General features: G+C 43.2%; 1 protein-coding gene across 3 annotated transcripts; it reads right to left on the bottom strand.

Annotated features, from left to right (window-relative positions):
* Positions 1-2,016: 2,016 nt before the first annotated feature.
* Positions 2,017-25,159, bottom strand: MAB21L3 (mab-21 like 3). 3 transcript variants are annotated; one of them, XM_063797922.1, is made up of 8 exons: positions 24,703-24,814; positions 24,402-24,583; positions 23,565-23,824; positions 15,142-15,282; positions 11,878-12,169; positions 8,607-8,785; positions 7,915-8,109; positions 2,017-3,119 (listed from the first exon to the last, which is right to left on the bottom strand). In XM_063797922.1, exons 3-8 carry the CDS (start codon positions 23,610-23,612, stop codon positions 2,886-2,888), a joined length of 1,089 nt encoding a protein of 362 aa, XP_063653992.1. In that variant the 5' UTR covers positions 23,613-23,824; positions 24,402-24,583; positions 24,703-24,814; the 3' UTR covers positions 2,017-2,885. The 3 variants fall into 3 exon arrangements, with proteins under 3 accessions (XP_063653992.1, XP_524811.4, XP_063653989.1); XM_524811.7 differs by having other exon boundaries at positions 24,402-25,159; XM_063797919.1 differs by lacking the exon at positions 2,017-3,119 and adding an exon at positions 5,186-6,213 and having other exon boundaries at positions 24,402-25,159.
* Positions 25,160-26,911: the final 1,752 nt, after the last annotated feature.

Genomic DNA, 26,911 nt, shown 5'->3' with positions numbered 1-26,911 from the left:
ATTTTGGGCTGAGACAATGGGGTTTTCCAGATATACAATCATGTCGTCTGCAAACAGGGACAATTTGACTTCCTCTTTTCCTAATTGAATACCCTTTATTTCCTTCTCCTGCCTAATTGCCCTGGCCAGAACTTCCAACACTATGTTGAATAGGAGTGGTGAGAGAGGGCATCCCTGTCTTGTACCAGTTTTCAAAGGGAATGCTTCCAGTTTTTGCCCATTCAGTATGATATTGGCTGTGGGTTTGTCATAGATAGCTCTTATTATTTTGAGATACATCTCATCAATACGTAATTTATTGAGAGTTTTTAGCATGATGGGTTGTTGAATTTTGTCAAAGGCCTTTTCTGCATCTATTGAGATAATCATATGGTTTTTGTCTTTGGTTCTGTTTATATGCTGGATTACATTTATTGATTTGCGTATATTGAACCAGCCTTGCATCCCAGGGATGAAGCCCACTTGATCATGGTGGATAAGCTTTTTGATGTGCTGCTGGATTCGGTTTGCCAGAATTTTATTGAGGATTTTTGCATCAATGTTCATCAAGGATATTGGTCTAAAATTCTCTTTTTTGGTTGTGTCTCTGCCCGGCTTTGGTATCAGGATGATGCTGCCCTCATAAAATGAGTTAGGGAGGATTCCCTCTTTTTCTATTGATTGGAATAGTTTCAGAAGGAATGGTACCAATTCCTCCTTGTACCTCTGGTAGAATTCGGCTGTGAATCCATCTGGTCCTGGACTCTTTTTGGTTGTTAAGCTATTGATTATTGCCACAATTTCAGATCCTGTTATTGGTCTATTCAGAGATTCAACTTCCTCCTGGTTTAGTCTTGGGAGAGTGTATGTGTTGAGGAATTTATCCATTTCTTCTAGATTTTCTAGTTTATTTGCGTAGAGGAGTTTGTAGTATTCTCTGATGGTAGTTTGTATTTCTGTGGGATCGGTGGTGATATCCCCTTTATCATTTTTTATTGCGTCTATTTGATTCTTCTCTGTTTTTTTTATTAGTCTTGCTAGCGGTCTATCAATTTTGTTGATCCTTTCAAAAAACCAGCTCCTGGATTCATTAATTTTTTGAAGGGTTTTTTGTGTCTCTATTTCCTTCAGTTCTGCTCTGATTTTAGTCATTTCTTGCCTTCTGCTAGCTTTTGAATGTGTTTGCTCTTGCTTTTCTAGTTCTTTTCATTGTGATGTTAGGGTGTCAATTTTGGATCTTTCCTGCCGTTTACAGTACTTTTGAAAAGTAATCATTTTCATTTTCAAATGTGAATTTTCATGAAAACAAAATCGGTAGTTCATGCTTTAGAAATTTATCTTTGGTATAGACATTTGGGCAAAAACATTCAAAAGTAATAAAGGAGCCCCTTGAGTTGAGAAGCATTACATAAACGCCAGAAAAAAACCATTGATCTCACTGAGAACTCCTAGAATTCCTGATCGGTTGTGCCACACAGAATATGTTGCCTTGTGGGCCTCTCTGAAATTCCAAATGGGTGGCTCAAGAGCACTCAGTGCCCAGCTCCTGTGTGAGTCCCCAGACCTTCTTCATGCAGTTACCAGAACAATTGTTTAAAATGCAGTCAGATCGTGATACTCCTCTGCTTCTGGAGAGGCCAAATGTCACACCTTTGATCTTAGAATAAAATACTGATTCTTTCCTGGCTTTACAAGGCCAGGTGCTCTGACTCATGCCAGCCCCACCATGCCTGCCTTTGGTCACTTTTCCTTCCCCTTCAGCTATTTATTTGCATTTTCACCCTTCAGGGACCTTTCTGTGGACTCTACTTCAACATTCTGTTTATTTCCTTTGAAGCACTTGCTTCCATCTGTAATAACTGTGCGTGTTTATCTGTCGTTCACTTCTTGTCTCCACCATTAGGTGGCATCCCCAGGGGGAGGTCCTCATCCACTTTGCTCTTTGCTGTGTTCCCAGTGCCTAATGAGCATTATTTGTCAATGAGTGAGTGAGTGAATGAAGTGAGCAAAGGAACACACTGAGCAGTAACAGACACCTAAGGTCACTCCATGCAGATCATAGTACTAGGCTATTTACATAAATATATAAGGAAGTTCCATCCATGGCCCATGGCATGGGAAGCGAAGAGAGGGCTATGGTTGGGATCAGGCCAAGAGTTGTACTTTCATCTTTGACTTACACTTATCATCAAAACCACTCCCCTCCCTGCTTAGAGAATACCAGGGAAGCAGACAGAACATCAGGAGCCACTGACCCACATGCTAAGGAAGCTGGAGGGCAGCAGGGAAGCACAGGCTCACTAACTCATCAGGTGCAATTTTGCGTAAGTGCTGTGGGTACCGATCCAGGATGCAAACACCAGCTACTCAACCAACCAGGAACACTTTGTGTTGATCCAATGCCTTCCCCTTGAAAAGGCGCCAGCACAGTTTCATAGGCACACAGCCCTGCTCAGAGGTAGGCACGTTAACATTCCCATTTTACAAATGGCAGGAGAATGTGCCCATGATCAGTGGGCTGGGCACAGTATTGGCCAGCAGGCTCATGTCCAGACTTCCAGGGGTTCTGTCTCCATCTTCATTGTGAGACGATCAGAGCCTGAACAAGGGAAACTAAGTTCAGAACTGTCACCCGTTCCAAATCTGTGCCTGGGGAAGCCTGATGAGAGCTGTCTCCAGGAGAATTAGCTAGGGCGGAAATGCTTGCTGGGCTCCAGGGAGGCCTGGGCCAGACATCCTGGGGCACAGTTTTCCCCCTGCTGAAGTGTTACTGGTTTGATGTAATTTCCGCTGCCATTCATGGCCTTTCTCCTAGGCAGGATCCTGGCACCTGACTGAGGAACCATCCAAAGAACAAGGTTAAGCCAGAATAAAATGTCCAAGAGCCTCCCAGCCTGGGGCAACCATCAGAGCGGGCCGATCTGGGGGTTCTTCAGGAAGGTGGCCAGCTTTTGGGCCACAGTGTCCAGTTCAGTCGGGTTGGTGCACTGAAAGAGGTTGCTGTTCCGGACGAAATAGTGTTTCAGGAAGTGCTGGCTCACGCACTTGTGCAGTTTCCTCACCAGGCGCAGAAATGCTTTGCTGAAGACCTGCCAGTCTTTAAAGTGGGGATATTTCTCGCAGGTCCAAAAGAGCACAGTCTGTGGAAGGGAGAAGTGCTGTCAGACATTGTTTCCGGCAATTGAGGAGGATAGCTTGGAAACAATTATTGAGCTTATGTGGCCTTGGAAGGAGGGAGAAAAGAGTTGCCTGGGCAGACTGGATCTACCATGAATTCACAATCCCCAACTTCAGGTGGGCCTTCAGTTTGCCAGCTGGTCTCCCGCACCTCTTCCCTAATCTATTCCCTCACTCTCCTCCAACATTTCCAATGGTCACTACTCCAGGCAATGTCTTTGCCTCCTACTTTACGGGGAAAATGGAAGCCCTCATCCTCCCAAACCAGACAGATCTTGCCTACTGCGGCACCCTCCTCTCTTCCTCCCTGCTTCTGCCTCTTCTGCCTGTGGGGCTGATCCCTCCACAGGGCCCCGGATCCCATCTTCCAGGAACTGTATATGACTGATTACCCTCTTCCTCAACTGCTTTTCACAAGTTGAGAGCTCTCCTGCAACCCCAACCCCACATCTGCCTCCTGCCCTCACTCTTCCCTCTGCAAATCCAGGCTTCTCTGGAGAGTCGGCTCTATTATTTGTGGTCATTTCCTCTCCTCCCATTTCTTGCCTCAGTCTGCTCCAATATGGATTCTTCTCTCATTAATCCTCAAAGGCTCCTCTCGTCAAGGCCCAATGATCTCCACGTTTCTAAATCTAATAGGCCTTTGTCAGCCTGCACCTTACCTGACCTTTCAGTAGACCTGGTTCTCTCGCCCACACCCTCCCTCCTGAGCCATCCTTCACTTGACTTCCAAGCAATCTACTCTCTGGGTTTTTTCTCCTAGCATTACAGCGCCTCCTTGGCAGGCTTTTACTCCTTGGCCTGCCTTTGAGAAGTGGAGTTTCTGGAAGCTCAATTCTAGGCCCTCTTCTCCTCTCAGTCTACATTCATTCCTCAGCTCTATGTTGCCTCCACCACAGCAGCTCTAATTCTCACTACATATGAATGACTTGCAAATTTGTGTCTCCAGCCCAGACTTCTCCTCTGACCTGCTTACCGTGTATCTCTTGAGTATCTGAAAGTTATCTCAGTCCCAACATGTCCAAACTGAACCCCTGCTCTTCCTGCACAAACCTGATCTGCCTCCAGAGTTGCTTAACTAGCTAGTTGTGCAACACGAAAACCTAGGAGTCGCCCTTCTCCCTTACCGTCCCCAGTCAAGTCCTGTAATCCTCTTGTCTAAGTATTTCTCGAGTCTACCCATTTACCTTCACCTCCAGTATTATTCTACCATCCCCCTCCACACTGCCTCCACATCTCGCTGGACCTCTGCAGTAGTGATCTCATCAGTCCATCCCTGTTCTTGCCACCATCCAAACTATCACCATCCATACTGCTGCCAATATACATCTACTTCCCTTCTCATCTAAAATACTTCAAGGTCCCATCCTGGCTAACACGGTGAAACCCCATCTCTACTAAAAATACAAAAAATTAGCCAGGCATGGTGGCGGGCGCCTGTAGTCCCAGCTACTTGGGAGGCTGAGGCAGGAGAATGGCGTGAACCCAGAAGGCGGAGCTTGCAGTGAGCCGAGATCATGCCGCTGCACTCCAGCCTGGGCAACAAAGCGAGACTCCGTCTCAAAAACAAAAAAATAAATAAATAAAATAAAATACTTCAAGGTCTTCCCATTGTTTGTTAGCTAAAAACATCATCCTTAACTTGGTGTGGTTTATAAGGTTTGGTCCCTGCCTTCCTTTCCAGACTCATCTTGACCCGTGTCCTCCCTTCCTCTCTTCATGTAGCGACACCAGACATTTCATGCTCCCTTCTACCACAGAGCCTTTGCACATCCTGCTTCGGCTGCATAGGGCACACTTCTTTCCCTTCTTTGTCCATCAGATCAAATTTCCCTAGTACACCCATTGCACACTGTCTTAGCCATGTACTTCTCATAAGAAGCAGCGACAACAGTAGTAGTTTTTATATTTATGTGATTAATTTTATCATTTCCCCTACTGGATTATAAACTTTATGAGAGCAGTGAATGATGCCTATTTTTATTCACTATTAAGCTACCCAGTACCCAGCAAAGGCTAGCCCATGAGAGGAAGTTAATAAACATTTATTGAATAAGTGAATTAATGAATTATCCATTAATGTTATGGTTTAGATATTGAGTTATTTTTATACAGTCTTTATTTTTTAGAGCAGTTGTAAGTTCATAGCAACTATGTATTTAGATTACATTATTATGAATAAATGAGTTAGAGATAATTTCATGCAAGCGAAGATAATCTAGATACCGGAAAAAATGTTAATTCCTCTTGTTAATTAAGCTTTTATCTCCCTAAGCAAACTGGGGCAGTTAAGCTCATTATAAGCAAGCCAATGTATTTTGAGTGGGTTTTAGGAATAAATAAGGCAATAAAAGATAAGCTTTTGCTTCACATGAAATAGTCTTGGGGCAGAGCCTTTTTGGGGAGAAGGTGAGGGCCTTGTAAGAGAGTGTCAGACTTAAGGTGAGGCAAGGCTGAGTGCCACAGCTTCCTAATGCTGTTTTGCAATCCAACCTCTTCCACTTTCCTCAAAATGAAGATTTGGCAAGGATCCAGCACACTCAAGTCATCATCTGGGATGGTGTCTAGCACCACGTTTATCACCAGCCACATTCATTTCAAGGGCAGGGATACCTAAATGGGAGATAATTCTGTCTGTGGACTAAGGATGGAAGACCAGAGAAAAAGGCAGTTAGCACTTTCTGTTTATCTTACTCCAGAAATAGCCCACTTAAAAAAAATGCCCATCCTTGAGGATGCCCAATTCTATTGTGCCATGCAGGTGGGTCAGGGAGGATTGAAACAGAGAATCCTTAAGGAGTTGCCTTAAAATCCACCAGGTGACGTAGGAGCCATCAGAATAGAAGTCAGCCCTTGTGGGGAGTACAGATTTGCAAGCAGCCATGGGCTGGGAGATCCATGGTGGCCCCATTCAATCCTGCCTGAAATATTCCTGTCACCGAATGGTATTTCCATCCATCTTAATTGAGAGGTAATGAAGTCAATCGTTAAGGTTATGAGGTTTTGATATGAGATAGACTTGAGTTTGCGTCTCAGCTCTGCCTCTTCTAGTGTGGCCTGTATAAAGGAAAGCAAGAGAAGCTAAATCCACAGAAAGAATCAAAGTATCTTCTGCAAGCACATGCCCTCCATCCAGGAGAACAGCCTGCGTGTTTTTAGGGAAGTGTGCTTGGGACACGTTGAGAATGTTGGAACTCCAGAGAAAAGCCCCAGTGCATGTGAATGAGATGTTAACAGATTCTTCCACAGGTCAAAATGGACAGGTTATTGGAAAGATAAGAAGGTGAAGCAAGGTTAGTGATTTTGTGTGAAAAAAAGAGAAAAGTTGAGTAAGATGTGAAGCCACTCATTCATTTGCTCAACAAATATTTAATGTGCTGCTATGTACAAAGCATTGGGAGAGATAATGGAGGTTTTGTTCACCTTCTCCCAATGAATAAGAGCATCGAGTTAGGTCAGCATGCCAGGTGGACAAGACCAATGTGGTATCTGTCCTTCAATAAGTTACTTTAGAGCAGACAGAGTAACAGGGGGCTGGAAGACAGTTTTGTCCATCGAATGAGAGAAGGAACAGGTATGTGAGGAAGGCACCTCACAGATAGGTGACTGCCCCAGGGACCTGTGCTTACCTGAGTAGAAAGGGAGTCCATCCTTTCTGGGGCCAGGGAGGAGGGCTGAAGCTCCTAGACCCACACTAGCTAGGCTGGGCTGGGGTGTCCTGCAAGAGTCTCCTACCTCCCTACCCCAGCAGGCTGCACAGAGCTGCTACATGAGAGTACACTTCACTCTGTGTGGTTCACAATTTGAGAAAGAGGGAGTCGGGAGGGTGGTCCAAGGCCCCCTCTCCAGGGAGGCCCCCCTGACTGCCCAGTCCAGGTCAGGCTCTGCTGCTCTGAGCCTTCACAGAGCCACACTCCTCCCTTTCCAGTGCTTCCTCACTGTGTGATTGTACACGCACCCACTGGCTTGCCTGACCCATGTCTATCTCCTATGCTAGACCAGAAGTGCCATGAGTGAGGAAACACATCTGTGTCTGTTCACCTTTGTGCCTGCAGAGGTTGAGCCCACAGCAGGTACTGGGGCAGGCCTCTGGCCCAGAGTAATCTCAATAAACACTTGCTGAATGAGTGAGTGAAGGCATGAATGAATGTGTACTGTTGGGTTTAGGGCAAGGAGAGGCAGGGGCTGGCAGAGCAAGGGAAGATCCTTGCCTGGTGATTTGGACCCTGGAAAGAGGTGTGTGGCACTACGTGTGTGGTAACCTCTGTGTTGCATTTCCTGGTCCCCTCTGTGTTAGTGGGTCTGTGTGCATGAGGAGGTGTGCGTAGGCTGCAGTGGGTTTAAAGACTGGCGCAAACATAAAGCCATCAAAGTGTGAGGCACAAACCACATTTTGTGATTCATTTCTGAACCTCAGCAGGGTTTCTGGCACCTAGTGGGCACTCAGGTTGGTTTGGTGGGTAAAATAAAAGTGAGAGGGGAGGAAAAGTGGGATAGAAGAGAATTGGAAAAGGGAAGGGAGGGAGGAAATTTTACCCTGGGCAGGGGTGTTGTGGACTCCCATATGGTGCTAGTTTACATATTTCCATAATAAGTAGTAATTTGTTGGATGGCAAATATAGATACTAGAGCCTCATCCTGAATTTTTCACACATGCCACCCCTTCTGAGTGGCTCTGGCCAGGCCCTACAGAGGCCACAGGAAGAATGACCTATCCAAAGCTGCCCCTGGGTCTTCTCCAACCTGCCCCACACTCACCTGCAGATGGTGGGACGTGATAACCGGCCTGTTCCCTGGGCACCAGATGTCCTCCTTCAGGTGCCTCATGACCTGAAAACACTTCCTACGGCAGCCCCCATCTTCATCCAGCTGTTCCAGTAACACCTGCTCAGCACGGAGGAAGCTCAGCTGCCAGTGATAATTTGAACAGGCCAACAAGTTAAACCCAAACGACTGGAAGAAAGAGAAAAATATTGGGAAATAAGAACAATGCTCACTGGTGTAGAAAGCCACTTCTGAAGCAGTCCGCTGGTCTGGGGAACTTGTCACCAGGCAGACAGCACATCCTACGTGGGGATGAGAAGGGGGTGCCAGGGAGACCACAGGCCACCTTGGATGTGGACAGTTAGAAGATGGTGCCCACTTCCTCTCCTACAGCAGTTCTCCAACTTGAGCATACATCAGAATCACATCACCCAGAGGGCTTCTTAAAACACAGATTGCTGAGCCCTGTTCACAGGGTCTCATTCAGCAGGTCCAGAGTGGGGGCCCAGGAAGCTGCATTTCTAACAAGTTCTCAGGTGACGCTGCTGCAGGGCCCACACTTTGAGAACTGCTGATCTAGTGACACCTCAACTTTCCTTCCGAAACTCATTGGCAGTCAGTAATGCTGTGACTGGTTAAGCTGTTGGCATCACTGCTCTGGCGAGCTGGGTCCCGCCCACTGATACCTTGATGCACTCGACTCTCTCTTGGGAAGGCCAGCGCTGCAGACATCGAGGCCACCGGGCTTTCTTGGACCAGGTGGTGGGGATCTCCACTGTGGGGACCAGCTCCAGTTCCACCTGATATGCAGATGTTTCCACAGCAACCCAAACTGCAGAGCGGTTTCCTAGCAGGCTGACCTTACCTGATGGGAAATGACCAAATGGATAAGGAGAAGAGAAAGGTTTGCACATTACAAGCGTTCAAACAAGAAATTTGTGAGCAGTTGCTCTGACCAGCACCTTGCAACTGGTGTGGCAACTTTCACAATGTCTGTAGCACGTGAAGGATCACAATGCCTGTAGCATGTCAAGGTTTTGACATCAAAACCAGATGGTTAGTCAGCTAGCCAGCGTCGGAACATTACTAAGAAGTCTCATTGCTGGTGGGTTTTTCTTTCTCCCCCAACCCCAAGGCTTTTGGGGTACCTTTTCTTTTAAATTAATAGATTCTTTTCAGGAGGCTCAACTGAAAGTAAAAGCCATAGAATAAAAAGAAAAAGTGTAGTACAGATGCTCCTTGACTTACGATGAGGTCACATCCTGATGAAGCTGAAAATATTCTAAGTTGAAAATGTATTAATACACCGAACCTACCAAACATCATAGCTTAGCCTACCCTACCTTAAAAGTGCTCAGAACACTTACATTAACTTACAGTTGGGCAAAATCATCTAACACAAAGCCTATTTTATAATAAAGTGTTGAATATCTCATGGAATTCATTGAATGGTTGTATGTGTACTCGAAGTATGGGTTCTACTAAACATGTATCACTTTCGCACCCTTGTAAAGTAAAAAAATCATATGTTGAGCCATGGCAAGTTGGGGACCTTCTGTATTTGCTACTGTAAAATGAAACCTAACTATTTTTCTATATCCTTCTCCATTCCACCCAAATATCTAAGTGTTGGTTTTCAGAGTAATGCAAACATAGGGAAGGCTAATGCCATTTTTTCCCCCTCTTCACCTAGATATTCTGACACTGGTTAGGGACAGCATCAGCCTCCTTATTTATGCATATGCCTTTGGTGAAATTCGGCTTCACCTTTCTTTTATCTGAGCCTCAGTCTCTTAGATGGTATTTGTTTTTACCATCCATTCAGCCAGCCGAGCCTCAGAGGTATCTATCATCAGAAACCCCTGTAACCACAAAATACATCAAAGCACGTCACAGCCACTGTTTCAGAGGATTGAGTGATTTGAAAGAAGTCTCCATTGCCTCGTTTTCCAACCAGGCAAAGAGAAGAGAAAACTAACGCATCTAGTAGTTTTCCAGCTCACATACTATAATTTCCTCATTTCCAATTTGCTCCTTCTTCTTTCAAAAGGTACAGTTTTTGTTTGTTTGCCTTCATTGCAGATAAAGATAAGCAGTCTTGAATAGATCAGGATCTATTCATCCTTATTTGCTCATCCCAATTCTTGAAATAGATTGGAATCTATTGTTTTGCATTTCCTTGCACAGAGAAGAAAATGGAAGCACATTAATTGTGTTAGGCTGTTCAAAAGGGAAACATTCCCTGGCCAGGGTGGGATAAAGGGCTTGTCTGCATCTCATCAGAGCTGCCCAGACAGGAACATGACAACTGGCACTTTAGCATTATTTACTAAAAGCGCCTCATAAACCTTGCCCATTCTGAATCTCTGCTTTGCACTTTCACCATGAATAATGTCACACAGCATAAGAGGTGAGCCGATGCTGCAGCCAGCCTGCCGGCCCACACCCTGCCAGCCCACACCCTGCCCTGCAGCTGGCTCTGCTTACGAGGTGTGTGAACTTCAGAAGTGACTTAATCTCTCTAAGTCTCAGTTTCCTCATCTCTAAAACAGGTAGGAAAAGAATTCTTACTGTATTGTGTGGTTATGAGGAGTAAATTAAATAACCCATGAAACTTATTCTACTTAGTAAAAAAATCTATTAAACATAAACTATTACCATTATGGACATTTTCAGAACTATTCTGTCTAGACAAGCAAATGTATGTATGAATACATCCTTTTATTTTCACACAGATGGAATCTCATATTGTTTAGCCGTTTGGTTTTTCACTTAACTATTTAGCACGTGCATTTTTCATAGCTCTGTATGTATGCATGGGCATATGCCTGCTCTTTTTAAAGGCTGCATAGTAGTCCAGTAGGCAGAGATAGCATAATTTAATTTAGCCAATTTTCCTTTGTTAGCCATTTAGATTACTTCTAGCTATTTACTACTATAAAACCTATGGCAGAGAATATCCTGGTGCACATTTCTTTGTGTATTTGTAGAAATATATTTCTAGAACTGGAATTGTTGAATTGTCAAGTAAGCACATTATAAAAATAAAATATAGACAACTTGCCCTTTAAAAAGGAGACACCAATTTACACTTCTAATAACAACATGAGAAAACCCATTTCACCATGCCCACTCGCCACTAAGCATGATCAAACTTTTCATTTCTTTTAGCTTGCTAGGTATTTTAATGCACCCAACATTAGGTATATTCTAATATATGTTGAAATATACATTAGATGGAATGCCTTTTCTTATTTTTGCAAGCCATTTGTATTCTTTTTCTGTGATTCTTTTTTTTTTTTTTGGTAATTATTTCTACTGGTCAGCTCATCTTTTTTCTTATTGATTTATAAATTAAGAAAATTAGCCATTTCTTTCCAGTTTGAAATTCACCTTTTCGCTTTGCGTGAACAAAAAGGGAGTGTGTGTGTGTGTGTGTGTGTGTGCATATGCTGTACAGTAGCTTAAGACTTTGGAGTTGTCAAACTTAGTCAGTTCTTTATGGCTCCTGGATTTTGTGCTTTGGTACAAGTTAGTGGTTTCCAAATGTGGAATCTCAGCACCCTGTGGTACTGCAGTCAGATGGAGGTGCTGCAGTAGAAATGTGCTAATAAAGAAGACCTGGGGTTTGTGAATAATTTGCTTTTTTAAAAAACAATACGCTTAAGTTTTTAAGCCTGGTTAAGGTGCATAATCCACAGCATTTTATATCTATGCCAGCACAGTAACTTTCTTAAAGCCACAAGACTATTTTGTTAGTATGAATTCCAATCTTCTGTGCATCAACAGCAGGAAAATAAAGCTGATTCATATTATGAAGATTAAATAAATGTGAAGAGCACATGATTATTTTCTCAAATGTAGGCTGTGAGCTGCAGGTAACACCCAAACAGAGGTTTTATAGAGCGAAAGGGGAATGCCAGCAATTACCCTTGCACTTGTTCCTGATCAGCTCACCTGAGAGGTGACAGGTTCTAATTGCATTTTCCACCAGCTTCCGGAACACTAGGAGGACCTTGGCAGGCACAATATCTCCGTCGATGTTCACATCTGTCTCATGCCACTGCCACAGGCTCTTCATAAACTGTTCCACCTCCAGCCACTGCTGCAGACCCTCAGGGTCCCGCAATGGGCAGGGCAGCCTGGTGCCCTGCAGGGTGTAGTACCGCCAGTGCTGCTCCCTGGCCTCCCTGTACCCGGCCAGGCCTTTTATTGGGACTGTGATGAGGAACTGACTGGGAGCCAAAACCTAGGGACAGGAAAGGATTGAAAACAAGCATGAATTCACAGATTCAGGAGGTAACGGAAGTCCTGGGAACCAACCTGTCTCGCCAGGCAGCTCTGTTAACCACTCCACCCTCAGCAGTGTGACCAGATACATGGAGACCTCGACCTGGGTGTTACAAGTGGATTACCTCTTTGTTCTGCTACTGAATCATTGTAAATACTTCGGGCAAGTAAATTAACTTGCTGAGTTTATTATCTCATGAATATACAAGTAAAGACAGTGAACTAAACCAGGAACTCCAGAGGAGACCTAAGGTTTGAGAAAGAAGAATGAGTATGCATTCAGTTCCATGCAGACGCAACACCGTAATTCTAATGCATTTGACCATTTCAACTTCACAGTCACACAGTAAGGTGAGCTTTGTTGCCATTTTCCAGATAAGGAATTCAAGATGCAGAGGGGCTTGGAGATCTCCTCAGGGACACACAACCAGTAAGTAGAAGAGTCAGAATTTGAGTTTAGGTCTTTGGACAGCTTGTTCAGTTATTATTTCTCTACCCTGGGCTGGCACTCAGCCAACAATGAATGACATGGAATGGTGAATGTTTTGACACAGATTAAAGGTGGGAAGTAACAGGAGGGGAGGTAACAGATTTTGTAAAATATCTCCTTTTTTTTTTGGCCTGTACTGATGACCTATGGTCAGTGTTCATGACTAACCCTTCCAAAATAAAGGCAAAATGAAAGCTTATTTGTTGAGACAATGTGAGCTGTTGAGATGACTCTAAGCTTAAAGAAAAAAAGCAAACAATCAGAATCTACCTAACCCCTTTCTCCAGGAACCAGTGAAGCAACGACTGGGGGAAAGCAGGCAGACCGGCAGCCAAGAGATAGAACAAGTGGGTAAACAGAGCAGTCAAAGGAGCTTGAACTATGACCATGTCCCACTGCACGCACGCCTTCGGCTGTGAGTCAGCTGCCTCCTCCTCCTGTAAAGCTCTGACCATGGAATTTGGTTAACTCTTGCCCAGGGCCAGTCATTGACCCATTGAGTGGGGAAAGCCCTAATCAGCTCCAGCTGGTTCTGTCTAACTCTAAGAAAACAATAGTTTGATGTTTTAGATGATGTATCCACATGACTTCTGGTACCCATAGAAAGGCAGCTGGATTTAAAAAGAGGAAAAACATCTAAAGTCCCTGGAATTTCAGCTCTGTACATTATTTCAATTCACTTTCATGTGAATTCAAAAGCACAACTATCATGTTATTAGTCATATAAGTGGTGCTTAGTAGATATTTGTTGAGCAGCTTGGGCAATATGATGAAATCCATCTCTACAAAAAATAAGAATAAAAAAATTAGCCAGGCATGGTGGCATTTGCACCTGTAGTCCCAGCTGCTCAGGTGGCTGAGGTGGGAAAATCACTTAAGCCTGGGAGGTTGAGGCTGCAGTGAGCCATGATCGCAGCACTGCACTCCAGCCTGGGTGACAGAATGAGACCCTATCTTTAAAAAACAAGCAAAAAAGTGAAACAAACAAAAACTTGTTGATTTTGATCTAAGTTAAAAGCAATTTTATATGCTATGCTGTAGCTATTTTCAAAACTTAATATGTAAGACATGACATATATAAATGCAAGATATATTTTAAGCTATGAATTCTAAGTGGGACCACTGAAGGAAATTTCCTTGGGTATAGTGCTAAGAAAAGTAATGCAATATCTCTATTTCTAGTCACTGGTCTATGTGTGTCCAAGTTAGATTGGCCTGGGTGGTAGAGTTGGGCAAGTGATATTCTAGCATTCCAGGATTCAGTCTGGTTTTATAATCTTCACCCTGGGATTAATTTCCTACAATCTGACTCTGTTTCAGAATCCACAAATCCCAGAATCTCTTGGGTGGTTCTTGCATCCACCAACCTTGAGATGTAATGGGCCAGCAATGGTCTTTTGCTCAGGTACTAATTCTTTTGCTCATTCATTTATTCATTCATTCCACATACGTTAAGTGTCTACCATGTGCCACACACCATGCTGGGTGCTAGGAACAAAACGAACAGTAAACTTAGTCCTTACAATCAAGGGATGTGCAGTCTGTTGTGAGAAATGGGCCATGAATACATACAAATTTAATACAAAGTGAAAGAGGTATGTGGCATAATAAAAATCGAGATAAAGAATAATGGAGATTCAGAATGATTCAGAATCTCACTTCTCTCAACTCTAAAATGGAAATAACCAGACTGTCTTTTCCACAAGGTGGTTTACAGGTTTAAGTAAGGTCGTTTCTATGTGTACAGCTCTGCCCTCACTGCTGTGTTGCCTGAATGCTGGTGTTACCCATTGGCTTACACTGGGTGGGATTCTTTAGCAGGGAGAGGGGTTGCCAGTCTGCTCCTGCAGCTTCTCAGTGGCACCTCTTCTACTTTCTTCCTTCCCCATCTGCAACCCACAGACTATGACTTTCAACTGTCTTCTTACGGATGCCTTCAGTTCCCTCCACCCCACCCCCAATCTATTAAGTAGGTGCTTAATAAATGAATGTGTATTTAACTGAGCTTTGATTGTGACAGCGGAATGTGCTTTGGAATCGAAAGCCTCTGATATGACTTGATCAAGTCATTTGACTTCTCTAAGCCTAGTTTTTCTCATCTAGGAATGTGGGGGCTCAAAGGAAATAACATCTATCCTTTTTTCTTTTTCTATAGAGACAGAATCTCACTACATTGCCCAGGCTGGTCTCAAACTCTTGGCCTCAAGCCGTCCTCCCACCTTGGCCTCCCAAAGTGCTGGGATTATAAGCATAAGGCACCCTGCTGGCTGAAATGACATGTATAAAATGAGACTGTAAATAGTAAAAACTAAGAGTACCTATGAAAACAAGAGTTGTTATGAGTATTCTGAGTGAGGCAAGCATCTATCACACACTGAGATTCACCTGCCCAAGTGTCCTGGCTCTGTTGGTGGCACTTAGAGACAGCGAGACTTGCTTACCTTAATATTTTCATTGTACGTGTCAGAGTAAGGCACAGCTTGAAATCTAATGTCTTGGTTGCTGATGTTTGTGGTCAAATGATGAACGACTTTCTGCACCTCCTCCACAGCCTGGGAAATCTGCTGCCGCCTCAAGTCCACCTGGGTGTGAGAGGGACCAGCAAAGGTGGTTATTTCCTCTGTGGGCCCCAAGGTACCGGCATAAGAGAGTGAGGAGACAAGGGTACAGCAAGGGGTGACTGAGGGAGTTCAGCTCAAAAATCCTGCCTTCCCAAGATGCCGGGGAGATGAATTTAGGTCTGACTCCATTGAGAAGACACTTGGTGGTGCCTCAATGTTCTTTTCTGTAACAGATGTATTCATTTGATATTTATCTAGGACCTACTATGTAGCAGGTGCCAGGCCAGGTGCTGGGGACACAACAGTGATTAAGACAACAGTGAACAATGTAGATACTTGCCCTCTAGCTGAAAATATAGGAATAAATGTAGATATAATACATAATATATTATATATAATTGTAACATATAATATCAATATTATAATATATAGTGTCATACCTGATATTATACACACAGACACACATATAAATGTGTATATATATATGTATTCCTGTATATATATATATGTGTGTGTGTGTTTGTCTGTGTGTCTGTGTGTGTGTGTGTATAATGTAATATCAAGTATGATAAGTCCCATGAAGAAAAATAAAATATGATAAGGGACTAGAGAATAAAGGGGCAGCTATTTGAGTTAGGGTGGGCAATGGACAAAGAAGACTTCTCTAAAGAGGTGCCATTTGAGTGAGGCTGAAGACAGCTTAGGAGAGCAGATTCCATGTTCTTCCTCTGACATAGGCAATGCTCTAAGCCTAGCAGCGAGGCCACTGTGGTTGGATCCGGCAAAAGGAAAGTGATAGGACGTGAGTTTGGAAAGGAAAGCAGGGGCCAGATCATCACACAGGGTTTTGTGAACCATGGTGAGACTCTACCATGGTATTGTCATGCCTGCTGCCCATGGTGTGAATATTAAACCGCTTAACATGTATCAGCACCCAGCAGCCTGCTTCCCACTGATGTCATCAGTAAATGATGGTTCTCTTTGCCTCTGTACTCACCCCTGCCTTTTGCTTCTAGACCCTTAAGAAAAGGCATGTTTCTGCTGACAGAAAGTTACCACAGTGAGTTATGAAGAATTGGGAAATTCTCATAGAAAACTCAACACTAATCAGATACTTAAAGTTTAGGGAAATAGATGTTTGTGGGAAACACAAAGGAACTTTTAGTAAACTCCAGAAGAGACACAGAAAAATCCAAATAAGATACGGAAGGGTCTGCAAGTTTTTTCTGAAATGGAGGGGGCACTTTGTCATCTTGCTCAGGAGGCACCTACAAGCTGCTGTCATGACAGCAAGACTCTCCTTCAGAGGCTCCTTCAGCCAGGGGCCAATTTCAAGCAATATCTGATACATCTCAATCTAATGCCCATCTATGAATCTTTATACTCTCTCTGAATTTGGTATAATGGCTGTTTCTACATATTCTAGAGTCATTTTGAGACACCCATAAACTGATCACGACAGCCAGAAAAAAAAAGTCCAAGTCAAAGAGACTCCTGTTTTCCTAAGCTAAGTCATCAACTAGGCCAGTCACCTGAGACCTCACTCATACTTCTCATCAACCAGCAAGCCAACTTCATATGTTCATAGTATAAGAATGTGACTGTGCACCTATTGTTAGACATGTTGTATATCACATATAGGGTCAGTTCATCAGTAAGTATTTGTTTAGCATGTCCTCTGTGGTGGGCACTGTTACATGCTGGAACACAGCAATGCACAAGATAGACACGGCCACGCATTCACAGTAGTGAGGAAGACAAATGTAAGCACAGAATACAATTGTGGGATGCTATTATGGGAAAAATAACAAATGACAAAAATAAAGGTTTTAGAAGCCAAAACTTAAGGGTCCTCTCCAGCACAGGACTTCCCATCTGTGTTGTGATTCAATTCCATTTGAGTAATTTGAGTGGAACATCCATTTTATGCTGTGCTTTGTGCATACATGTTGCCACGAGGTTTATAGATAACTTGACAAAGCAAGACAAATGACCTGGAAATTAAAATCACTGCAATCTAGTGCAAGGTAGAGGTTTGCACAGATGCTATGGATACATAGAAAAAGGATACTTCATCCAGTTTGGAGGTTGGGAGGCCTTTCTGGAGGCACAGTGTGTTGGAGTTGTATCTTGAAAGCTTACTAGGCGTTAGCTAGGAAAAAGGGGGCATGAAAGTTGTTCTAGAATGAGAAAATAGCAGGTATTGAGCCAGGCCTGAGGCGCACAAAGAGAGAATTTGTGCTCCTCATGCCTGTGCAATTGTTCCTGTGATATTTTTAGAACACAATTGCCTTAGAAGAGGTGGTGAAGTGGGAGAATAAACCGTGAGAGGTCCTGAAAGTAAAGGAAGAATTTCAAGAACAAAGTCAACAGTAAGTGCTTGAGTGAGTTAAGGCCCCCAAGTGTCCACGGAGTCTGACAGCTAGAATAGGATTGCTGTGTTGGGGGAACACTGGGCACTAGCATTAATGGTGGGGAAGAGGTGCACATTAAATGTGGATTAAGGGTGAATGGAAGAAAACCAAGTGAAGACAGAGGTAAGCAACTCCTCCAAGAATTTTTTTTTTTTTTTTTTTTGATGGAGTCTCGCTCTGTCGCCAGGCTGGAGTGCAGTGGTGTGACCTTGGCTCACCGCAAACTCTGCCTCCTCGGTTCAAGTGATTGTCCTGCCTCAGCCTCCTGAGTAGCTGGGACTACAGGCACGTGCCACCACACCTGGCTAATTTTTGTATTTTTAGTAGAGACGGGGTTTCACCATGTTAGCTAGGATGGTCTCAATCTCCTGACCTCGTGCTCTGCCCACCTTGGCCTCCCAAAGTGCTGGGATTACAGGTGTGAGCCACCGCGCCTGGCCCCAAGAATTTTACTATGGGGAAAACCAAAACAACAGGGATGCGAACAGTTTTTTTTTTCTTGCAAATGACACACAGGTGTAAACATGTTTAAATGCTGAGAGAAAAGAGTCAGTGGTGAAAGAAGAGGTAGCAGAGAGCAAAACCAGTTTGTAAGGATTTCCCACCCAAAAGGAGTCATGCACATCCAAGAGGCCTGAGTGAGGAATTCATCTTGGTGTGGCAGAAAGAAAGAAGGGGAAAAGTGTGCATGCAGATACAGATAAAAGGGTAGGGGGCAGTGAAAATCAGAGAGATTTCCAGTCTGATGTCTATGTTCTTTATAGAGTGGGAGATGTTAATGAGCTAAGAGTGAAGTGGAAGGCAAGAGATTTCAGGCGATAGACTGCTGAGATAGCTGCTATAAGGAATGAGAGACTGTTTAGGTACATGAGTAAAGATAACCAGACAGTGTCAAGACTTGGCTGAGGCTGAGTCTCTGAGGCTGTGGGATATCAGTAAGTTCAGTTAGTGAGATCTGCTCCACCACCTCTTAGCCCTCCAAAGGTAAGAGTTGAGGTGCTAAGATTGGAGTTTGCTGGGCAAGAGCTGGAGAAAGATAAAAAAGCAACAGAGGGTTTCAGCAGTGGGCTATATTTTCCAGCCGGAATAAAGAACGGATAAAGCTAGTGGTAGAATAGGGAACATTAGGCAACTTCAGGGACCTGAAGTCTGAGCAGGTACAGTGGAGAAAAGTAATACAAGTGTTAACTAGATAGAACATTGCAGGCAGAGTGGTTGAGAAATAGTATTCTCTAATAGTTAGGTTCTCAGAACGTGTTGAAGGCCAAGACTAGCCTCCTGAATCTGCCAGCCCCACGGATGTAATTCCATAGAACTTGAATGTTAGTAACATAGCAGTGACTATACATATATGTGTATATATATATATATATATATATGTATGTATATTTTGTTTCCTGAGTTAATAAACTAATGACAAATTCATCACCATCAAATCATTTTTAAATAGAAGCTTAAGAGTGTGTGTGCATGTGTGTATGTATGTACATGTGTGTGTATGTATGCACATAACACACGTGAAGAGTAGCCTATTGGAAAAAGTACTTCATTGTAAATCTATTCTACAAATTGTGCCCTCATTTGATGGTGAAATTCTTACCGAGCAGGACAAGATCACACACTCCTGGAAAACAACTATAATCTCTCACTAGTTACACAGGTTATTAGTTCACCCTTATGACCTGTTTTGATTACCAAAGGTGAAAGTCAGAATAAGATAATGCTTTTTGAGACCTAGAACCACAAATTCCAGTTTTAATTTTCTTCCTCCATCACTTCTGCTGCAACTTAGATTCAGGATCTTAGAAATGGAAGAGACCTCAGAAATTGCCTCGTCTGGTGTGACTTTATGGAGGACCAGAGTGACAAGGCAGCTTTCCTAACATCACACCGGCAGTTAGATGTAGAATTAGACAGGCTCTCCAACGCTTCTTTCCATCACACTTTGCCACACCCTTAAGTACTGATGTACCAGAAGTACTGCCTACCCTTTATCCTCTTCCTGAACCTAAAAATGCCTTCAATTTAAAGTCAAGACTCATGAAATAAGGAGTCCTAGGTCTCCATGTATTTAGGCATCAGCAACTGTTGTGGCATCTAACAAGCACAAAGGGTCATGCAGCAAGGGCCAGACAGTGATGCTCCTGCTGTGGGACCTGAGCAGTAGCCTCTTTCTCTAGGTGGTGAGCAGCCTCGTCCCTCCCCACATCTCTGGCTACACTTCCTGCAATAAGTTCTTACCCAGACAGCATCACCGTGCTATTTGGTAGCCCCAGAAGTGATTTGTGCTGGGGGTTTCCAGGCTTAGTGCCAGACACCTCTTGTCACCCTCATGATGTGACAACACGGAACCCCCAGACTGTTTCTCTCCACTTATTCTGGCCACATCCTAGACAGATACAGCAAGAAGTTCATTTCAGGGTGTGGAAAAGCAGGCAGTGGGGTTGGGGCAGCTGTACAGTGATCTAAAGAAGGAGGCTCTAACACAAGTAGACACCCATTGCAAGCCCAACCCTGGAATTCCTTTACTGCCTCTCAAACTTTAGGAAGCCAGCAAGATACCAGTTGCAGCCTCAAGGCAGGCTTGAGGCAACCTTGTCACCAAACTTAGTTCATGGCAAAACATGGAAACAAATGTTGTTTGGGCCTTGCTCTTCCCAGGCATGTCTCCATGCTGTCACAGGTCCATGTCCCATTTTGGGCTGCTTTCCCCTCCTCCTCCTTAACCACAGCATCAGGTTCATTGTTGCCCCACAAGTCATTTGCTGTTATTAATAGCTCAAGTTCATGAATAATTTACTGCTTCAAATATAAATTATGGGGATTTAAGGTTATCCCCTATAATAATATCACTCTGACTCACTTGCATTCCGATACGCTTCCTTGCGACGGAGACAGAGTGGTGGTGCTAAGTAGCATGCCAGGAATGTCACACAGGCCTGATCACACCCATGACCATGCAGCCTATGTGTATGTCATTCCCAATGAGTGTTACTGAGAAGAAAAGGCTGAGGACTTCCTTCCAGAAAACAAGAAGTCAGACCTTTAATTCCAGAATTGCATGAAATCCAATCATTGGTTAGAAAAATTTCAACAAAACAAAAACTGGCATCATCTCTGTCTTTCAGGGGCTAATAATGTAAAGAAATGGAAAGTTAAATCCAGTGATAGATACGCATGAGACCATAGGCTTTCCACCATCATATCCCTTCCTTTGTAGACTAATTCTTCCATGAATCAAATGCTTGGGTCACACAGAATATTTGCAGCCCCCAAATGTAGCAGAAGCTGTAGCAGCAGCATTACCGTGAAACTAAGATTATTTAGTCCTTCCTGTGTGCAAGGCATTTTATAAGAGTAGGCTCATTCCTGCCTACCCATCATTCTTTAAGGTGGATGCTATGATTATCCCCATTTTATAGATGAGGAAACCAAAGTTCAGAATATTTAAGTAATTTGCCCAGGTTCCCAAAGTTAGTAAGTTACAGAACACAGGTAGCAGCCTTCCAAAGCCCATATTTGTAACCACTGCCCTGTTCTGCCTCCCCAAAAGAAAAAGGTGACTGGGAATGAAATACACCTTGAATGTTTGAACGGGGTTCCCTTAGCCTGGAAGACCTTTCCTATACTTCTCCACTTATTAAAACCCTGCACTTCCTCCAAGGCTTTGTCTCTACTCTTCTTTCTGTAAGACACCTTTCCCATCAGAGCTAATGCACCGTGCTCCTCCAACAATCTGTTGAAATCTCTACTGCATCCCTTACAGTCTACCATGCATTCTATTAAGCACTTGCCTGACTGCATGTGAAATTCCCTCCTTCTTCCTTTGGGGTTATGTACAAAATCTGCAGATGGGACAGGGCTATCCTAGAGACCAAAACCAAAATTTCTCTTTCATTTAGCAGGCCACATCTCAGGCCTTGGTCTACCCTCAAACCGTAGCACAGTATTTTGCACAAAGCAGGTGCTTAGTATGTGTTTGCAGAGATATAGAGGAGTTTGGCAGAGGACGTTCGGCCTTTGGAGTAAAGAAGACGAGGCTGAAACTTCAGTACCCTCTCAATTTAGCTGTGTAACTTTGGACAAGTTATTTAATCTCCACAAGCCTCTGTTTCCTCCTCTGTAAAAATGGAGGCAATATGTACATCACATAGTTGTTGATTAGATTAAATGAGATCCTGTATGCACCTTGACCTGTCGCCTTCCACACCACTCTTGCCTTTAACGAACTCTAAAAATATTTCTGATCATATATGTGCAAGATACTCTGAATGTCAAAGGAAAGAAAGGTATGCAAGACACTGTTCTTCCCTCCGGAAATTTATAAAGAATGAAATGATATGACATGTAAGTTGCCAACCAAGATGATAATAGAAAAGTGTCAGGAGTTAATATACAAACTCATGATCAAATAAATGGTGCCAGTAATACTAATTATAATGGGAGTGAATATGTGAGCAAAATCATTTTGTGCTGGGGTGTCAGGGACTCTTTCTTGAGAAAGTGGACTCTGAGTTTGAAGGATGAATATGAGCCAGAAAAGTGGCGAGGAGGAGCTGGGGCCCTTGGCCTGCTCAGGGCCCAGTTCTTGTTGGGCAGAAATGGGAGACTCAACCACCTACAGGAATGGAGTAGGGGACACACGTGAGAGAGGCAGCGGGGACCAGGAGCAAGTGTCAGACACAGGAGTGATCAGCCTCCTGAGAATTGGCCAGCACGTGCTCTGGCTAACAAACACTCAGCCCCAGCACACGGTTTCCAGGCAAGAAACTGGGACCTGTAGTTGCCAAATATTCTGATTTTTTTCCCCTGGAAAGACAGAAATCTGGATTTCTATGCAAAATCTATTTTGAAATGTTTGTGAAAAAACATTAGAAATAATCTACAGGCCAAACAAAACATGAGCACACACTGGATTCAACGTGTCAAACACTGTTTAGGATTTCTGCTATAGGAAATGCAGGGGGAGCGGAGGGTAGAAAGATAGAGCAGTTGAAGTTACTTGAACACCACGCTAAAAATTTTGGAGTTTTTTCTTACAAAAAATACAGGACCCACGAAAAAAATGCCAGCCAATATCTCTTCCACTTAGAGCCCTCAAAGGGAGGAATTAATGGGAAATCACTTTGTTTACTCTAGTTTTTATCATCCCAGGTTTTCCTTATTTATCTCTCTTAATGGTTTTGCCTAAGAAATACATTTTACTTATCACTATGATAATGATCTTCTCTTTTGAACTTGTAAAGGCATGAAAACTGCAGACCAGTGCCTACTTCTTAGTCAATTTAAATATTTTGGTTTTAACATTAACATCATGCCTTAGTAGCTTCATCCGTAAATGAAAAGGCTTAAACTAGATAACATTTAAGTTTCCTTCAAGTTCTAACATTTGACATGACCATCTAGACCATCTAGAAGAAATTAAGTTCTTAACTGATGTGTACTAAAAATATAATAATATTTAAAAACCTAGTACTTTCACAGTTTTTAAAAAGCTTTGTTTTAATTTCATTAGCTCTTTTTCCATTACCCCATGAAGCTCCTATTATTATTCCCATTTTACAGAGAAGAAGGCCAAGGCTCAGGCAGGTTAAGTGACTCACAACCACACGAGTGTCAGTGGCAGAGCTGGAGTTCCCCCTCATTCCCCAGGTTCCAACTCTCCATTCTATATTCTATACCCAGCATGTCTCTGGGCACCAGACCCTCAAAGAGAAGTAAGGCTGATATATGTTAAGCCCCCAAACATTGTTATGGGTGACAGTCTGTTTTCTGAGGAGCATTTTATGTGTCTTTAGAAACAGCCTGAGATCCTTTCTGGACGAAGGTTTGTTTGGAAGTAGTGTGAATGGGGAGGGGGTTCATGGGAGAGACCGGGTCTGTCCTTACCTTATTCAGTAGGCAATCTTCTAAGTCTCCCACAGTAAGGTATTTCATGGCTTCTTGGTCAGTCCTCAGTAGAACAGCAACTTCCTGTTTTTTTTTTTTTTTTTCTCAATGGAGTGCAACACTTGTGAGTAGATAGCACTCTCAGTAATGTGAGTCTCTGGGTACTAAGTTTTTCTGGAAGTGTGTAATGGACCAGAGACTTGCCTTCCGAACCCTTCACTCATGTTTTTATTTCCAAATTGTGAAAATCCATCTGTCATCTTTTGGGAAATTAAGAAAAAAGAATTTAAAAAGAAGAGTTGATAAAATTGAATTTGAGTCCAACCTAATCATACCTTAGTTAGCTACATTGACTGGTTCTTTCACCAGAGAGCAATTTTCCAAATTGTATTTCCCACCCAAGTACTTAAAAGTGCCATCCAAGTCAGAAATACCCTGTAGTTGGCTTCTCCCCACCTTTTATGCTCCTGTCCCAACACTAGATGCACGGTGGAACTCAGTATCTTATATCTCCTGGTCCTTATCCTGTTGACAGTAAACACCCCTTGCTCTCCAAGCCAGAAAATCCCACAGATTGATTTACCTTCTTTACAATAAACAAATAGGAAACTGCCCAACAACCAGCCTGACACCCATCATTATGCCCGCAAACAAGTGATCAGGTCTTGTCAGTCAGCGCAGAGCACAACGGTTGGCATTTAGAAAAGCATGCACACACGTACACACAGGCACACACGTACACACAGGCACACACATATACACAGGCACACACACGTACGCAGAGTGCACACAGGCACACACCCACAGGAATGGCTGGTCAGGAATCCTTCTGCTCACCTGCTGACCTTTAAACGTAATTTCCCTCTTCCAACTTGAAAGCTGGCAGTAAAAATAAAGTCAGTGTAAACAGGTCCCTTGAGAGTCGAGGGAACACTCACGTCTGGTTTTGCCAGCAAAACTCATGTTGGAAAACAGCTCAGGCAGTAAATTCCCAGTTGGGCTGGCTGGGGCTAGTTTTACTACAGAAAAAAAAAAAAAAATTTCACAATGGTCTGATCTCCTTGAAGCTGGTAAACATCACGGAGTCTGCTATCAGATAATCTAAAGAAATTACAGCCCTTCTGGGAGCACTGCTTACTTTTAAACAATGTTCCAAAGGCAAGTGTTTCCAAGCCCACCTGTAAGTGCTGCCCACAAAGGCCACTGCACTATCTGGGGCCTCAGCGTTTGCATATCTTCCCGTACTCTGCCCCAAGCAAAAGCCGCATCAGAGCTCCCTAGCTGCTCTGTGCCCCACCCACGTCATTACCTCCAGCTTTCAGTCCAGCTTCTACAGAACTCCTGCCAATGCACAGCCTGATATAAATATTGTAAAGCTACATCCTCTCCAATGACCCTCTGATAGCACCCCTCAAAACAGCCTTGATTTTCCATTTGCTTCTATATGTAATTCTAAATCTCCTTCTTTTGATATCAAGTGCTCCCAAATTTTTTAGAATCTTATTCCCTGGGCTTTTCTTATCATAGTAGTGCCAAACTATTTGTTTTTCACAGACAGCAAGAGCCTCTCTCTCTGAACTTGCAATTTAGAATTCTCTCTCCACCTCATTTTCAACATTACGAAAGTCCCACTGTTTCTCTCATGTGCTCATTTTTGTTGTTACTTCTGCTTTCACTGTAATCATTAACTTGTGAGTCCCTTTCCTCCGGTGGGGTCTTTCCTAATGTTCGAGGGTTACCCCAGACACCTGTCATCAGATGCACAAACTTTCATTATTTTTGCACCTGTGGCTGCCCTATCTTGATTGCTCCAGTACTGCAGCTGATCAAAATGTTATAACTGGAATATTCTCTTGCCCTACGATCCAGCGACAATTGCTGGCTGTGAGCAGGGAAAGCAACCAACAGGGCCAACTGAGCAATCGGGAAACGAAGAAATAATCATGTGCTCAGGGAAGCTACACAGTCCGATTTTACCAGGATGTCATATCCAGGGAATAGGTGTGTTGTGGGGGCACAACCCAATTCCCTACTCCATGATTTAGCTCCTTATGGGCAAATGCTCTGAAATACAGGGCAGTCCCACAAATAGACTCTCTGACAGCTCCTGTCTGACAGTTTGATGAAGACAAGCTTTTTTTAGATGTAGATATCTGGGTAATTGGATATAGGATTCGCAAAAGGATTGAATTACAGTAAGCCTAAGGCACTTGTATGCTAGGCCACTGAGGAAATTCAAAGTTAGCTCAAGTTCTCTTCCTTCCTCAGAAAATAAATATTCTCCTTTCTCATGACTCACACCAAATGCAAGTACGGAAATGTAAACCTGCTTTGGCTCAGTTTCCATTGTGAAGACTAAGAACTTATTACAAGTCAGGTTAACAAGGCATTCAAAACCCTACGCTGCCAATCTGAGAAGTCCCGGGGAGATAATGCTAGCCCTGGTTTACCAGCAGAAGTGTTTGTTACTGATTTACTTAGTGTCTGAGATTTTAATTCCAAGAAGGAGGAAGGTTAGCTTGATCAAAATCAACCTTAAATATACAAATTTGTTAAAGTTTGCCAGGATTACAAACTCTGACTTTTTTTTTTTTTTTTTTTGAGACGGAGTCTCAGGCTGTCGCCCAGGCTGGAGTGCAGTGGCGCAATCTCGGCTCACTGCAAGCTCCGCCTCCCAGGTTCATGCCATTCTCCTGCCTCAGCCTCGCCAGTAGCTAGGACTACAGGCGCCCGCCACCACGCCTGGCCAATTTTTTTGTATTTTAGTAGGGACGGGATTTCACCACATTAGCCAGGAACAAACTCTGACTTTTTAAAAGATTTCCTGTAATCCCAAGATGACTCAGACTGAATCAGACAATGCAGAATACCAGACAGAGATAATCGTCTGTGATGTGCTGAAGTCCACAGTAGTGAACAACCCGAGGCAGGGGCCAGTCTGTTCTGTATCTCCAGAGAAGCCTCAGTACCTAACGCACAACTGGCCCTCAATAAGCATTACTGAATGCTTATTTGTTTGCATTAAACATTATGCAAAATGACATTATTTATTAGAATGTCACATTATAAAGTGACATTCTAGTAAATAAAATATATTTTAAGATGTGTAAAATCACCTTACAAATTATAAATTTAATTATATACATGCATCTGTGACTGCTTAAATTGCTATCTTCTTTTATAGAAAGGCCTGATATAAAAAAAAATTTAGCATAGTACTTGGCACATGATAAGACCTCAATAAATCTTTGTGTTTATACTCCATTTCACTCCCTGAGGAAAAAGATCTTTTTATTAAGCGTTGTTTGGTTGTTTTTAAATTTTTATTTCAATAACTTTTCACATAC

The sequence above is a fragment of the Pan troglodytes genome, chromosome 1 (assembly GCF_028858775.2).
Source record: "Pan troglodytes isolate AG18354 chromosome 1, NHGRI_mPanTro3-v2.0_pri, whole genome shotgun sequence".
Taxonomy (NCBI): domain Eukaryota; kingdom Metazoa; phylum Chordata; class Mammalia; order Primates; family Hominidae; genus Pan; species Pan troglodytes.
The sequence above is the reverse complement of the archived record's forward strand: the minus strand, read 5'-3'. Positions and strand labels throughout refer to the sequence as shown.

What these genes read in the sequence shown, in the direction of transcription:
- MAB21L3 (XM_063797919.1), bottom strand. Translation starts at nt 23,612, where the DNA reads ATGAAATACCTTACTGTGGGAGACTTAGAAGATTGCCTACTGAATAAG. An exon ending in CGTACAATGAAAATATTAAG is followed by an intron (nt 12,170 to 15,141) that starts GTAAGCAAGTCT and finishes TCCTGTCCCTAG; the next exon opens with GTTTTGGCTCCCAGTCAGTT. An exon ending in AGAGAGTCGAGTGCATCAAG is followed by an intron (nt 8,110 to 8,606) that starts GTATCAGTGGGC and finishes TCTTTCTTCCAG; the next exon opens with TCGTTTGGGTTTAACTTGTT.